At 45.5% G+C, this 16,676-nt stretch overlaps 1 protein-coding gene across 3 annotated transcripts in view; it reads right to left on the bottom strand.

Moving 5' to 3' along the window:
- Positions 1-16,676, bottom strand: part of BIN3 (bridging integrator 3) — a 129,490-nt gene that overhangs the window by 63,056 nt on the left and 49,758 nt on the right. For all 3 annotated transcript variants that reach the window (XM_053367042.1, XM_053367041.1, XM_053367043.1), the window contains one exon: positions 14,381-14,429. In XM_053367042.1, coding sequence (XP_053223017.1) covers positions 14,381-14,429 — 49 coding nt within the window. The remainder of the gene's footprint in view (positions 1-14,380; positions 14,430-16,676) is intronic.

The raw sequence follows: 16,676 nt of genomic DNA, 5'->3' as shown, positions 1-16,676 counted from the left end.
TAAAACACATAAGAATATAAGAAGAGCTGCTGGATCAGGCCAATGGCCCATCTAGTCTATGGTTACCAGACTGTTTTCAAGGAATCCGGGGACTTTAAAAGTTTTTTTAAAAAAATTCATGCTTTATTATTTTAGGAAAGGGTTGCCTGGAGTTCTTGACATTTTTTTAGGGGGGGACCCCAAAGTTGTCGGGCGCACACCATGACACAAGGCAGGCGGAGAAGCCCGTCTACAAACACACAAACGCCAAAAAAGAGGTTGGTGGTGGTAGGGGAGAGGGCTCAAGCAAAGGCGCTCGCTGGTCTTGGGAAAACACGCATTAAAACACACACACACAAGGCACCGGCTTCCCATAACCGGGAGACCCCTGGAGGGCGAGTGCAGTCTCTATGGAGATTCAGCTGGCGACGGAGGTGTCTCGTTACCAGAGGTGGACAAACAGTGAACTCGCACACAGCCCTCCTCACAAGAGAGGCTGCTGGTGTCAAAGGAGGCGCGGAGGGAGGGAGGCTCCATCTCCCGAGAATGTTTCAACCCCCACCCCCTGCGGGAAGGCAGCGTGGCACCGCCGGGGACAAGGGGGCGCCTCAGCGCCTTCCTCGCCCCCCATTAAACTCACCATCTCCGCAGTGGCCATTGGAGGGAGAGGAAGGAGAGAAAGCAAAGGAGCCAGCCCGACTCCCCCCCAGCCTTCGCTATCGCGCCTCTTTGTTCCCGTGAGGAGAAGGCGTCGCTGTGCTCCATCTCTCGTTCTCTGTGTCACAACGCAGCACAGCTCTTTTCTATGCTTCTCCTCCTCTTCTTCACTGCCTCAGCACCTCGCTCCCCCCAACTCGGGCGCGCAGGGCGTTGATCGAGGAAGTTTAAACAGCCCCGCCCCCAGCCAGCGGATTGGCTGGCTGGAACTTTGACATGGCCGGGACCTCCGGTGCTGCTCGCTGCCATGGCGCTCACCATGTTGCCTCACCGGAAGTCCCCAGGCATAAATCCGAGGACATTAATTAAAATCTGGGGACATTCCGAGGATAGATTGGTGAATCCGGGGACTGTCTCCGGGAACCAAGGATGTCTGGTAACCGTAATCTAGTCCAGCATCCTGTTCTCAGAATGGCTGAAAAGTCCCCTTTCCGTTCCGTTCCACATACCAATATGTCTGCGATTCTTTGGTGTTATCTCTGTTCCTTCCGTCCAATCTTCATCATCTCAGTGGTGGAATTATTTAGCAGATAAAACACTCCTGACCTTGCTTGAAGCATGTGCGTTTAGTTCTCCAAATTTTTTTACTCTTAAGCAACGCAACCAGTTTCGCTCTTGGAAGCAGCGTCGGAGAGTTCCAGAGCCTGCCTGAGGGCTTTCCGCCCAGTGCCTCTCACCCCCTCCTTCTTCTGAACTCGGGGGTGATTTATGGCAACAGCAGGCAAGGCAGCATCTCCCCAAAACCCAGGGAAGACGAGGGAGACTGATTTACTCCCCTCTAATTACCTTGTGCAGGCTGGATAGATGGTATTGTCGGCCATCTTCCAAGGCGCCCCTAGCGGCGCCTCTCATTTTACACACTTCTATCACGTCACCTCTTACTCGCCTTTTGTCTAAACTAAAAAGTTCCAAATGTTGGAACCTTTCTCCATAGGAGAGTCACTCCAACCCCTTGATCATTTTGGTTGCCCTTTTCCAACTCTATAATATTCTTTTTGAAGTAAAACTCACATTCACCTCAACTCGCTCAGTTCTAAACCCCATTCAGGCACCCAGTGCATGGAGAGGGGAGTTGAGAACAAGCAGGCTAACTCTGTTGGCCTGAAGGAGGCCTCTGCAGGCAGGCAACTCTTCAGACAAGCACTGAGCCGTCAGCGGCAAGGATGGGCGACCAGAGCTTGTGCTGGTATCCAGGGCTAGAGCTAGCCTGCTTGTCCTCTCTACTCCTCTTCACGTGCTCTATATACCTGAACAGGATTCTAATCTACTTATTTAGGAGACTGGGTGGTTGGCTTAGACAGCAATTTCTGCTTTAAGAAGTTTCAGGCGTGTGCGTGCATGCTTCTGTCTGGACCTACATAAGTGGTGGCAACAATCTAGAGTGAGATCCCAGTGCACAAATTGGTTAGCTTACTCCTGCTTCTTATAAACTCAATGTCATCTCAGAACTGAATCGGAGTAGTGTGTTGCTTACTCTACATCAGCTCCTGGATCTGTGGCCCTGCTGCCTCTCTTATTCTGGCATAGACTACACAGAATCTTTCTTTCTGCCATTTGAAGGGTGTTTTTCAATGCAGGATTCCCTCACTTCCTTGTCAATGCTCAGAAAATGGGGACCATTTCTGCAAAGCCCACCTGGCAGCAGGTGGGAGGCTCTTCCCCAGGCATAAAGGTCTTTTGGCACAAAGTGGAGGAGTAAGCAGCTCCTTCCTTTTCAAGCATCTGCCGACTCCAATAACTCAGTCCCCACTGAAGAGCATGACATCACCACAGGGTGAGTTAGATGCCTTTCATGTAGCTGGCCCAGCAATGCAGCTTGAAATAGAGTTATAATCCCATCCAAGCTGCTGTTCAGGCATGTCCGCACAGGAGGTTCCCGAACTCCCACTTCTGCATTTCAGTGCACAATACAGAAAGCTGTTCCAGGCAAATTAAGATGTGGCACTGGATTTGTTGTGCCAACATTGCCACTTCCCACATGTGGCCTTCCATACCTGGATTTCCGGCATCTGCCATGCAAACTGTCTGCAATTAGGTGCCACTTAGCTTCTGACCAAGAGCAAATTGAATTAGCATGCCTAAAACTGGGGGAAAGCTAGATTGATGTTTGAAGGTGCCTACAGAGATATCCTCATTAATTTATTTAAAATATTTTTTAGCCCGCCTTTCTGTGTAAGTACCCAAGGCAGTAGAATTATTCAGTAGAATAACTGAAATCCAGAAAAAAAAATGGTGCAAATGAAGACAGCAGCAGCAGCAAAATAATAAAGTTAGTAGGTTGACGGACTGGTGATAAGAGCACAGCAAACAAAATGTGTTTTACTAGTTGTCTAAAACAATAAGAGTGACTATACTAATCAGAGAGGCAGTTTCCAGGCATGCTCTGGCGCCGGCTCTAACAGTTGCATTGCTGCCGGGTCTGTGTTTGGGTCCCTCGCGGTTGCCACAGCTGTCACAGGGAGGCGTCCCCGTACTGGATGCCAGAGCCCATCCTCTCCGGGTCAAGTTCACCTGATTCAATTTTGTTCAGTATGGTCCGCGCACATTTCAAGAAAGCTTCCTCCACATTTGTTGGGTCTCTGGACCGTAATAAAGATTGATTGACTAATCAGAGGGTCTGGAAGGGCACTTCAAAGGCAGAATGCCACCATGTAAAATTTTCTCTCTCCAGATGACATTCCTCTAACTTCTGGATAGGCACATCCAGGACAAGCCTGATAGTGCCAAGGTTCAATCCCCGTATGGGATAACTGCATATTCAGGTTGGACTAGATGATCCTCTGGGTCCCTTTCCAACTCTATGATTCTATGATTAGGACCTTTGTGAACAGGCAAATGGAAGAAGGCAGCCCTTGGGTTACAAAAAAAAGCAGCACTTTTAAGTTTGCCAATAAACATAAAGGTAGCCATTGATTTGGCACACCAGACTTGTATGTAGTGAACAAACATTTTTTAAATGCTGTAATAATTTTATATGCTGTATAAATATCTGAAAAAGACTTTTCCCCAATTGTCAAAAGCAGCTGAACCTAAATAACCAATTAGGACAAAAAATGTGCATTTGCTGTTGTTTGAAGATAACATTTAAAACTAATTCAAAGCTTTACTTTATCTTTACTGTAATACTTGTGAATTTTACTGCAATGTTTGCAATTTAAAACTGTAAATTAGGACTACAGCAACCAGATAGAGCTTATAGTTCTCTTACATTGTTTAGATTGTAATGGGAATGTCTTACAATTATAGTGTACTTTTCTTCCATTGTGGAATCCAAGGCGGTATACTTTTTATTATTAATTTCCATACTCCATCTTTCCAACAATGCGCTCCAGGTGGCCCTCATAGTTCTCCTCCTCCCCATTTTATCCTCATACCAACCCTGTGAGGTAGGTTAGGCTAAGAGTCAGAAATTGGCCCAGGGTCATCCAGCAAGCTTCATGGCTGTGATGTGACTTTGACACTGACCTCCCAGGTCCTTGGGTCATCACTGCACTGCACTGGCTCTCAGGCGTGGCCCCTGGAAGGTCTCCCAGATAACTGGCCAGACCCAGACAAGCTTTTCAAAGCAAGGCAGTTGCATTATTAACATTTAACATGCTAGGTTTAGCATGTTAGTATGCCTATACACATAAATTTAAGATTTGACTGTTATTGTATTCATTGTTATTGGTCTAATTTGACTCTTACCATGTTCATCATTTCTTCTTACTAATTTTATGGAACAATGCACTGCTCGTAACAATTTTTCCCCACAGAAAAAAATGCAGTCTGAAGACATTCTACCGATAACATTGTATGTGACACATAAGAACAGCTGTTTTCTGAACTTCTCATCTGCAGGGAACCATTTCCATATTCCAAGGCAAGTTCCAGGAATGCCTGGGTAATGTGCAGTGCAGATCAGGCCTATGTGACCTCATTATTGCCCTGCATACACCTGAACATAGCCAGAGCTCTCCCACAGCTATGCATTGCAGGGGAGGTGAAGTAGAGATTTGCAAGCTGTCTTTCAGACTGATCTTTTCATTGTAAGAAACTCTTGATAAGCTTCCCAGGAACACCAGGGTGCCCCAGAACACAGTTGGGAAACCACTGCAGAGGAAGCTGCTTCCAGGAGTGTTTACAAAACAAATGCTCAGATGCTTCCCATTGAGACTCCACAGGTAAAGATGCACACCAAATTCACTCCCAACAGACTGATTCATGACAAGGCAGCACAGCAGCACTGAGAGCCCTGCTCTGCCTAAGTGACAGCCGCTCTATTCAGAGGAAGAAGAGATTAGTCTGTTTGGAATTGGATTTGGCCAGGTTAAGGTGAATGCAACACTGTGGTGCATCTGAAGGGCTAGAAATCAAATCAATTCAGCTCACTGCCCAGTATATCGTACAGTATAGTTTACTCTGACCATGAAGTACTGAACTACTGTTGACACTTTGCCCTTCCTGGCAGCAAGCACTGAAGTATGACTAACATCTCCTCCAGATGAATACAATCATCTTCTAAAACAACTACTACAAAACCATATTTGTATCAGAAGGGTTTCTCTCCACCAATCTGAAGAAGCCTGGTGAGCCAAGTCTCTCATTCTCCCCACACTAGACGTCAAGATTGCTCTGGAGAGTTCAGTTGGCAGCTGGTCTCCTTTAGCAACCCCACAGCTGCCTAAAAGTGCATGTGTTTCTGATCTACATTTGCGAGTGGGAAAGCCTCTCCAACAAACCACTTTTCCCTCTGATCAACAGTGGATTCAGATCCAGAGATGCCTCACCTTCCCACTTCCTGAAACAATCTCCGGAGGCCAACATCTGGAATGTGAAAGCACAGTAAAACTGATATTCCAGGCTACCACCGCAGTTCCCAGAAAGCCTGCACGGATTAGCCTTCCTGTTAAGTTTCTGTGTGTTGCCACTGAGCAGTGCTTTGGAGTCACAAGACTCTGCTTACATTCCACACATTCCATACTGTTGGAAGTCTCACGTGAGACGGGAGACGGATGTGATGTACTGGTTTCCTGTTCCTTTGTTGTTCGGTTGCTCTCTGCTTTCATAGAGAGAGGATGATTTCTTTTCTGTCTGCGTAGCTTAGAAAATAAAGCTTTGCAATGTAGCCATAAATCTCATCACTTCCGCATGCTGCTTTGATTCTCTGCTCAGGTCATTAATCATGTTGGAGGCGATTCCGAAGGACTCAGCCGGAGGAAGATGAGCTTTATCAGCTTGGCCGAGCAGAGATCCCGACATTTTTGGTTATGGGCCCAGAAGAATGGAATGCAGCTTATCTTCTCTGTGTGTCAAGAAGATTGATGAGAGGTATGTGCTCAAGCCCCGGGAAGCCTGCCAGTCCCTAATTAATAGAATTAAGGGTGGACTTTGAACTTCTAGCCAAAGCACTTACCGGCAGCGGCAGCGGCAGAAGAAAGCAAAAGCCTCAAGAAGGGTGCTTTTGGAATGCAGCTGCTGGTAAACAGATGCAGCTTGCTTTAAAGGCACAGAGATGGCTAGTCCAAGAGTAACAGAAGGCTCTTGAATTTGCGTTGGGAATTCCAAAGCTCACAAAAGGGAATTATCAAAACTGGGTGCAGTATGCAGAAGCTCTGCTAAGAAAAGAGGGTCTGTTTAATGTGATAACAGACGCCCCCCCCCCAGCTCCAGTGACCAAAGAATGGTAGGCTAAGGATTCCAAAGCAAGGGGAATTCTGACGCTTATCGTGTCTCCTGAAGAGTTATGCCTTTTGCGTGACAAGGCCTCAGCCAGAGAGATGTGGGGCAGTCTCCAACAGTCACATTTAAGAACAGAGGCGGGAGCTTCTTTGTTCTTTTATGCCAAGTTGCAAGATATGGCACTTGCTGATGGAGCAGACGTACATGCTCACCTCATGGAAATGCAGAATCTCAGGCATGAGTTGCAACAGCGTGGAATCACCTTTCCAGAGGCTGTGTATTCCTTCATGATTCTACGTTCTTTGGGTTCAAGTTGGGAAGCGATTGCCAGCCAGCTTGCTGTTTTGCCTACTGCTCAGCTAACGGTAGCGCATGTTACTGCTGTGGTGTTGAATGAAGCGGATCGGCGTAGTGCTAGCTGTATCACTAAGAGGGACTCCTCACAGACGTCATCCCAGAATGCAGTGCAACCACTAGATGGCGCCAAAGCTTTGGAGGCAGTGAAATGCTACTCGTGTGGATGTCTAGGCCACGTGAAGAGAGATTGCAAACATCCCAATGCCAAGGCAACAGAGCAGCGCAGCGAAAGCTCAACACGTGGAAAAGGCAAAGGCAAAGGTCCGATGTTAAGGGCAACGCAACACAAGGCCATGGTCTCACGCTTCACTCCAAAGGTCTAGAAGATGTCTAGATCTTTCTTCATCGTCGACTCGGAAGCGACCCGGCACGTCTGTCGGGACAAACACCTGTTCGTGTCCTTTACTCCGCAGGAAGGTGCGATTCACCAAGCGGATGACCATACGATCTCCAGTCAAGGCTACAGAACGGTTGTTCTTCACAGTTTGGATGCATCGATACGCAACGTTCTTTTTGTTCCAGATGCTGCACACAACCTACTGAGCGTCTCGCAGCTGACTGAACAGAACATAGATGCTTCCTTCAAGAAGAGGAAGTGCACCATCACCAAGAAAGATGACTTTGTATTGCATGCTGATTATGTTGATCATTTATTTGTATTGCATTATGATGATTCTGTTGATGTTGTGCAAGATTAAACTTGTTGTATTGCAGATACTAACAAGGTTTTGCATGCAGGATGTATTCATGATTATCACAGGAAATTTGGTAATTTAAACTTCGAGGCAGTTTCCAAAATGCCTGCCTTAGTTGAAGGTATGCCTACTAAACCCTGCAGGTACCACATGAAGTGTAAGGCATGCGCAGCAAACAGGTTAAAATGGCTGCAAAAGGTAAGGTGGCTAGCAGACAAGCTACAGAACCATACCAGGTAGTGCATGCTGATCTTGTTGGTCCACTAACACCCTCTTTAGGTGGAGCCAGGTACTTCATGGTTCTCATTGATTCATTTTCCAGGTATATTTTTGTGTTCAATCTCAAGCAGAAATCAGAAGCGTTTCCTAGGTTCAAGGAATTCTGTGCTTGGTTGAAAAATGTGCATGATAAACAGGTGAAATGTTTGTTTACAGATCGAGGGGGAGAATTCACTTCTCAGCAGTTTGAAGCTTTTCTGACTCAGAAAGGAATTCAACATGACCTTTCAAGTCCACGGTCTCCTTGGATGAATGGACTTTGTGAAAGCGCAAACCAAACTTTGCTTCAAGGCTTGAAAACCTTGCTGCATGATGCCAATCTTCCAGAGAGTTATTGGGCAGAAGTGCTCGGCTGTTTTGTTTATACTTATAATTGCAGATTATCATCACCGATTGGTTGTACCCCCTATGAAAATATGTTTGGCAAGAAACCATTCATCAAGCACATGAGAATTTTTGGTACTGGCATGTGGGTCCACACACCACAAAGCTCCAAGTTAGGCAAACGTGGTTTGCATGGTATCTTTCTAGGATATCAGAAAGGTTCTTACAGAATAATGATGACTGACACCAATACACTAAGACTTACTAGAAGTGTTGAGTACAATGCTAAGTGGGGGGAGAATGTGGGAATTTTCCAATGTTATCCTGATGACAGTGAAGAGTCTGAGGATAAGCAGCAGTGAAACCCCACACCTACTGGTGAAGATTCTGATTCTGAAACTGACTCAGATGGTTCAGAGAATTTCAAGAGTGCTAAGGCCTCTCTGTGACCCTCTGAAGGCTCTGATCAAGAATTGGAGGAACCACTGTTCACTATAGGCCACTTTTCTCCTAAGAAAGAAGAGGAGGGCGTTGAAGACTTATGTCTGATTCGCAGGTCTGAAAGAGCCACAAAGGGTAGACCTCCAAAGAGATTTGCGGATGAATTTGCTAAAGCAGCAAAAGCTGTAACTGCTGTTAATAGCTCCAAGAAGGTATTTGAACCAACCTTCAAACTTCCAAGAGGTCCAGGCTTTGGACTTGAAGGATGCTGAACCATGGTTAACTGCCATGAAGGCTGAGCTTGATTCCTCAGAGAGGAACAAAACATGGGAGCTAGTTCCGACAGTTCCAGGGATGAAACTGCTTGACAGCAAATGGGTCTTCAAAGCAAAGACAGACCAAAATGGTAAGGTAGTCAGACACAAAGCCAGATTGATAGCCAGAGGTTTTTCACAGGTACCAGGAGAAGACTATCACAAGACCTACTCACCCACCATGAGATATGAGAGCATTAGGCTTATGCTCAAACTTGCTGCAGAAGAGAATCTACATGTTTCTCATCACGATGTGAATACAGCATTTTTGTACGGAACCTTAGGTGAATCACTTTGTATGCTTCCACCTGATGGCGTACAGGTAAAACAGGGGTTTGTTTGTTCTCTGAAGAAGTCCCTATACGGTCTCAAGCAAAGTGCACGATGCTGGCACTCTCAACTCACTGAAGTGATGTTTTCTCTAGGTTTTCAGCAAGGTAAAGCTGATCCATGTGTATTTGTCAAAGAGGAAGGGCAAAAGAAGTTGTATTGCTTATTTTATGTTGATGATATTCTTTTCTTTTGGAAGGATGTTAAGATGTACAATAGCGCCCTAGCTCAACTCAAGGAGCACCTGACATGAAAGATCTTGGTGAGGTAACCAACTACCTATCTCTGGAATTAGAGAGACCAAGATGGTAATATTTTAGTACACCAGTCACAGAAAATTGCTGATGTGTTAACCAAACTAAGCCTGATGGATGCTAACCCTGTAGACACACCAATGACAACAGGTTATCAGGTAGATGATACTGAAGAAGCATTTTCTGACACTACACTGTACAGAAGTGTGGTAGGCAAACTAAACTTCATTGCCAGGTGTTCAAGGCCTGACATCGCAGTTCGCACGAATTTGCTAAGCAGACAAGTCAACAATCCTACTGTTAAGGATTGGAAAGCTCTGAAACGCATAGCACGCTATTTGAAAGGCACTATGCATTACACACTGAGATTTAACAATCAGAAGTCTGGCGTTCTTGAGATATTTGATGATGCGAGTTTTGGAAGTGACACTACAGACAGGAAAAGCACGCCTGGAGTTTGCTACATGTACAACCAGGGTCTATTTGATTGGGCGTGCAAGAAGCAAACAACAGTAAGTTTAAGTTCTTGTGAAGCTGAACTGAATGCACTGTCTTATTCACTTGTGGATTGTGAATGGTTGTTACAATTGTGTAAAGACATGAGAATTCCTGTAAAGTGTCCAATCCAGGTTTATCAGGACAACAAAGCATGTTTGGCTTTGCTAACTTCTGAAGGTTGTAAGCAAAGCATAAAGCACTTGCAATTGAAGCTGCAACATGCTAGAGAATGTGTTCAGAAAGGACTCGTAACGGTGTCCTACATGCCAGATAATGAAATTCCTGCTGATTTATTGTCCAAGGTTGTTCCAAAGGATCAACACTGTACCTATGTACAGAAATTGGGTTTGTACTGAGATTGTACGGATACACTGCCCAGTGGTGTTCACAGAAAGGGGGAGGATGTTAGTTTCTGTTTGCCACTGAGCAGTGCTTTGGAGTCACAAGACTCTGTTTACATTCCACACATTCCATACTGTTGGAAGTCTCACGGGAGACGGGAGACGGATGTGACGTACTGGTTTCCTGTTCCTTTGTTGTTCGGTTGCTCTCTGCTTTCATAGAGAGAGGATGATTTCTTTTCTGTCTGCGTAGCTTAGAAAATAAAGCTTTGCAATGTAGCCATAAATCTCATCACTTCCACGTTCTGCTTTGATTCTCTGCTGGATGGGAATGTGCCTGAGGCCTCATCAAAGGCTCAGGTCGTTAATCACGTCGGAGGTGGTTCTGAAGGACTCGGCCGGAGGAAGATGAGCTTTATCAGCTTGGCCGAGCAGAGATCCTGACACTTACTTCAGTCCACAATGGACAGGAAAACTAGGAGATCTAAGTAGCAAAGCCACAAAGCAAACAGATGCCATTTTATAATTGGTTTTAGATTGTGAAAAGGTATCTCAAAAGCATGTGCTTTCCTGACACTTCTTTGCTTCTGAAGAAATGAGTTGTTATGAATAAAGAGCATAAAAATAACTTTTCTGGATTACAGCAAAGGTCCATCTACTGCACCATTTCATTTTCAACAGAAGCCAGTCAGACATCCCTGGAAGCTCACTAGCTCACCACCACATCAGTGCCCAAAGGTCAAAAGGTACACTGTATTGTCATGGAGGTTCCATGTAGCTTTCATAGCTATGGATGGGCTTACCTTCCATAAAACTGTTCAAATCCTTTTTAAGGCATCTAAACAGCTGGCCATCACCATGTCTTGTGAGAGTGAGCTTTACAAATCAATGCTGCATTACAGAAATAAGTGGAATCAGAAATAGGACTCAGGCAACAATTCATGGCAGAATTATATTGCTGCTTCTTCTTCTTCTTTTTCTTAAATTACAAGGTTGGTGGATTAGGGCAATGCTGCGGATGTAGTGTATCTTGATTTCAGTAAGTCCCCCAAAATATTATTGTGGAGTACTGTGTCCAGTTCTGGCACCACAGTTCAAGAAGGATATTGACAAGCTGGAATATGTGCCAAGATGATAAAGGGTATGGAAACCAAGCATTATTTGGAACAGTTGAGGGAGTTGAGAATGTTTAGCTGTCACACAGAAGATGGAGGAAGCTTATTTTCTGCTGCTCCAGAGAATCAATGTATTCAGATTACAAAAAAGCAAATGCCATCGAAACATTAGGAAGAACATTTTGACAGTAAGAGCTGTTTGACAGTGGAACATATTATTTCAGAAGTTGGTGGACTCTCCTTCATTGGAGGTTTGCAAACAGAGGTTGGATGACCAGCTGTCAGCAGTGTTAGAAATTGGGATAACAACAACAACAACAACAACAACAACAACAACCAAACAATAATGATGATGATGATGTATTTATACCCCGCCCATCTGGCTGGGTTTCCCCTGCCACTCTGGGCTTGAAAAGCTATTCGCCACATGGCTCCTGGAACCTAAATTATGGGTGCAAAAAGGCTACTTGCCTTTCTTTCAGTTCAACTGCACTTCCTATTTATTTTTTCAAAATGCATGAACTATTACACAATTAAACTGGCTCTTAGCACTGAAGGAAAGTAGAAGTTAAAGATACATCAGGAGTTGCCTTAGATCAGATGTGGGGAATGTTTGGCCCTCGAGACATTGGTGAACTGCACCTCCCATTAGCCCCAGCAAGCACAGTCAATGGCCAGGGATGATGGGAGCTGTAGTTCAGCAAACGTCTGGAGGACCAAACATTACCCACAACTGCCTTAGACCATGCAAAACCACTTGTCCATCCAGACCAGCATTATCTGCTTTGGCGGCAGGTCTCTGTAGTCCCAAGCAGAGAGGGAGCTTCATATCATCAACTATATGATGTTTTTAATAGGAGATGCCAGCAATTGATCCTGTGAGCTCCTGCATGCAAAGCAGGCGCTTTATCACTGAGCTGCTCAAACCTGTTGATACATAAACCATAAAATCTGTTTGATAGTATAATGGTTCTAGGGGTTGCTCGTGCGTAAGCCGGTGCCAACACCTGGCTGGGTTGCCTGAGTGAACCTTTTCTGTCCGGACAGTCACTCGCCCGTGGCTGTCTCAATCGCTGGCAGAATCTGTCAGTGGGCGTTTCTTAAGCTTCTTCCAGCAAAGAAGCTCTTTGATGCCTAGTCTCCTCCTACTCTCCCTGCGCGGAAGCCTTCTGCGCAAAGAGGGCGTAGGCAGCGGAGGACCCTTACTCTCCCCGCTGGTCCCCGGCAAGGAGTCATGGGACCGCCTCGCCGATTCCCCCATCTGCCCCCCTTCTCCACTGGTGCTACGCTGATTCTCTTCCCCAGAAGAAGGGCTGCCTCTCCCCATCCCGGGATGCTCTCTGGAATCCCTCTGGAGCTTGCTCTCTCCCTCCGGCACTGATGGCAGTTCCCTGACAGCTAGCATCAGGTTCTATGCAATGCAGGACTAGCTGCCTTTGCACTGAACAATTTCCTCCCATTTTAGCTGATGCAACTGCTGTAATAATTTTATCCAAGCATCAGGAGCACAATTTTCTCTCTTGTTGCCAATTATAGTTCCAAGCTGACCAGGGGAGATGTCAACTGATTGAGATGTTTCTGAGCAGCTTGTCTCAGAAAAGCCGGTGGAAAGGGCCTTGCTGTCTCTATGGCACCATTTGCCACCATAGTGCCTTCCTAGCTGTGACTGTAGCCCAAAACATGTGGAGAGCACCATGGTGGCATAGACTGTTCTATGTAATAGTCAAATTAATACAGTGGTACCTCGGGTTAAGTACTTAATTCGTTCTGGAGGTCCATTCTTAACCTGAAACTGTTCTTAACCTGAAGCACCACTTTAGCTAATGGGGCCTCCTGCTGCCACCGGGCCGCCGGAGCACGATTTCTGTTCTCATCCCGAAGCAAAGTTCTTAACCCAAGGTACTATTTCTGGGTTAGCGGAGTCTGTAACCTGAAGCGTATGTAACCTGAAGCGTATGTAACCCGAGGTACCACCGTATGTTGTAGCTGGACTTCCTTGTGCCCATGGCTCCTCCTCCATTCAAAGTGGGAACAGAAAAGCTGCCCCTCTGGAACTCTGAGACCTGCTACCACAGCCTTTTCACAACAGGTCATTAGGATGAGGGTTGGTGGAGAAGTAACAACAAAACCTTCATGTTGCCTTTCGCTCACCCCATCTCCCAAAATGCCTCAAGAAAGCAGCTTGGAGACTTTCACCCATGTAATATTTCTTTGCATCCCAAGGCATTAGTGTCAATGGTTAAGTAGATGCTCCACAGATGAAGGATAAGGAATGCTAGTCTGTACAAAGGATTACCTTGCCAGAACAGAGACAAAGCCAGTGTCCGCTGTCACCCCAGCATTCAGGGACACTTGCATTAAAGACAGGTAAATGCAGGTTAATTCAGAGATAACCATCATGACCCACAACAGTTTGCATTGCACAAAAGATATCCTGCTGAGAAAAGGCTATGCTATGGCCAGCTGCAAAAAACAAACCAACCAAACTAACAAAAAACGGCACTTCAGGAAATTCAGACTTGCCAGAAAGTAAAAATGCATTTGTGAGTGTGTTTTAAAATGCCTTTTAAAGCTAATGCTCTGCAGCCCAAATTAATTCATGCCTGGGAACTAAGCATTTCAGCTTCCTCCAATAAGCCTTCCTTTGGAAATGGTTATATTCAGCAATACGAACCACTCCCCCTTCTCCATCTGCTCAGAAAAGATGAACAAACAAGCCATTGCTGAAGGAAGGAAGGAAGCATGTTCAGCCATCTCCTAGGAAAACCATGCCAGAGTGAGCAGAGCCCCTCCTCCTGACACACACACAAGAGTAAAGAAAAGCGGGAAGGCGGGGGGGGGGAGAGAAAACACAGATCCCAGATACCAAAATAATCCACTCTGTATTGAGACTCCCCCTCACTCATAGGAACTGAGTGGTGGTCAAAGACAGAAGCAAATTCAGCTCACTCATGTTTTCCCCTCCCACACACACAAACAACATATTAAAAACTGGGACCAGTTAATATGCTGGCTTGAGTCATCAGCCATATGATCAAAGACTGGATCTAAAAAAGGGGGAATTGGTTTACTCACTGTCTTGGGTACAATCTGTTTCTTAGGCTGCCCAATCTTGAACGGAATCCTGGATTGGGGAGGGAGAGAAAAGCAGCAGGAATAAGTACTTATGTAAACAAGCAAGGATAGCAGCTATCAGATAATATGCCACATCAAGAAACGAAATCTTCATCCTCAAGTCACTTTTTGAGGGAGGAAGTGTCACAGGTCACAAAGCAAGAGGTAAAAACAGAGTCACTGATTTCTTTGTACCATGCATCAATTTCCCCCCTCACCACTGACAAGCCAGTCCTCCACAGCAAACCTTTTCCTTGCTGTGAGTAGATAAAAAGAACCCCTGACCATTAGGTCCAGTCGTGGCCGACTCTGGGGTTGCGGCGCTCATCTCGCTTTACTGGCCGAGGGAGCCGGCGTACAGCTTCCAGGTCATGTGGCCAGACTGACTAAGCCGCTTCTGGCGAACCAGAGCAGCTTCCCGCCGGAGCGGTACCTATTTATCTATTTACACTTTGACGTGCTTTCAAACTGCTAGGTTGGCAGGAGCAGGGACCGAGCAACGGGAGCTCACCCCAGTCCAGGGATTCGAACCGCCGACCTTCTGATCGGCAAGTCCTAGGCTCTGTGGTTTAACCCACAGCACCACCCGCATCCCTTTGTGAGTGGATAGGGGTAGCCTAATAACATAAATATGCCCCCTTCATGGATCACTGCCTTGCCGTGACGAACCCCGTGACGGGGCTTGAAGAACTCAGAGAAGCTATGAACTACGCCGAGCAGGGCACACAAGATGAACAGGTTATAGTGGAGAGTTTTGACCAAACGTGATCCACCTGGAGGAGGAACCGGCAAGCCACTCCAGTACCCTTGCCAAGAAAACTCCATGGACAAAGACAACAGGCATATAAAAGTTATGACGCTGGAAGATGAGCCCCTCAGGTCGGAAGGCGTCCAACATGCTACTGGGGAAGAGCGGAGGGCAAGTACAAGTAGATCCAGAGCTGATGAAGCGGCTGGGCCAAAGCCGAAAGGACGCTCAGTTGCGGATATGCCTGGAAGCGAAAGGAAAGTCCAATGCTGTAAAGAAAAATATTGCATAGGAACCTGGAATGTAAGAACCATGAACCTGGGTAAGCTGGAGCTATGGCCTACAAAAACTAACACAAGACAAACAAACTGACCTGAATTATAAAATAACCCAACAGGAAATCGAAAATGCCATTCAGAACATGCAACTAGGCAAATCCCCGGGCCCAGATGGACTTACCTCCAAATACTATAAGATATTGAAGGAATACCTGACTCAGCCATTGATGGAGGTATGTAATCAAATTATGGAAGGGAAGGGGGCACCAGAATCGTGGAAAGAGGCATTCATCACTTTGATACCAAAATTGGAATCTGAAAAGACTCAACTTAAGAACTACCGTCCCATCTCACTCCTAAACGTGGATTACAAGATTTTTGCTGACATTTTGGCAAATAGATTGAAAAAAGTCTTAAATGGAGTTATTCATAAAGACCAAGCAGGCTTTCTCCCTGGCAGGCATTTGTCAGATAATACTAGGAACATTGTTGACGTTCTGGAACTTCTACAGACAAATTTGAATACAAAAGCAGTTTTGATATTTATAGACGCGGAGAAGGCCTTTGACAATATATCTTGGAAATTTATGAAGAAGAATTTGGAAGGGATGGGAGTGGGAAGGGCGTTCCAAAATGGCATAGATGCAATATATTCAGAACAAAAGGCTAAATTGATAGTAAACAATGTGGTGACAGAAGAGTTTAAAATTGAAAAAGGAACACGACAGGGGTGCCCCCTATCACCCTTGCTATTTATTTCTGTCCTTGAGGTTTTGCTAAATTTGATCAGGAAGGATCAGCAGGTGGAAGGAATACAGGTCGGAGGAAAACAATATAAACTGAAGGCCTTTGCAGATGACTTGGTTTTGACATTACAGGAGCCGGTGTCCAGCACAAAAAGAGTATTGGAATTAATTTCTGAGTTTGGTCGGGTGGCGGGATTCAAGTTAAACAAACAAAAAACTAAGGTTTTGGCAAAAAACTTGACACCTTTAGAAATAGATGGGTTTCAGAAGGAAACAGAACTAAACGTTGTTAATAAAGTGAAATACCTGGGGGTCAACTTGACTGGGAAAAATTTGAATCTGTTTAAAGATAATTATGAAAAATGTTGGTCTGAAATTAAAAAGGATCTAGAAATCTGGTCAAGATTGAAACTTTCCTTGTTGGGAAGAATTGTAGCAGTAAAGATGAATGTATTGCCAAAAATGCTGTTTCTGTTCCAGACCCT

Source organism: Podarcis raffonei, chromosome 15 (assembly GCF_027172205.1).
Source record: "Podarcis raffonei isolate rPodRaf1 chromosome 15, rPodRaf1.pri, whole genome shotgun sequence".
In the NCBI taxonomy this organism is placed as follows: Eukaryota; Metazoa; Chordata; class Lepidosauria; order Squamata; family Lacertidae; genus Podarcis; species Podarcis raffonei.
Note: the sequence above shows the minus strand (reverse complement) of the source record. Positions and strands in the feature narration are given on the sequence as shown.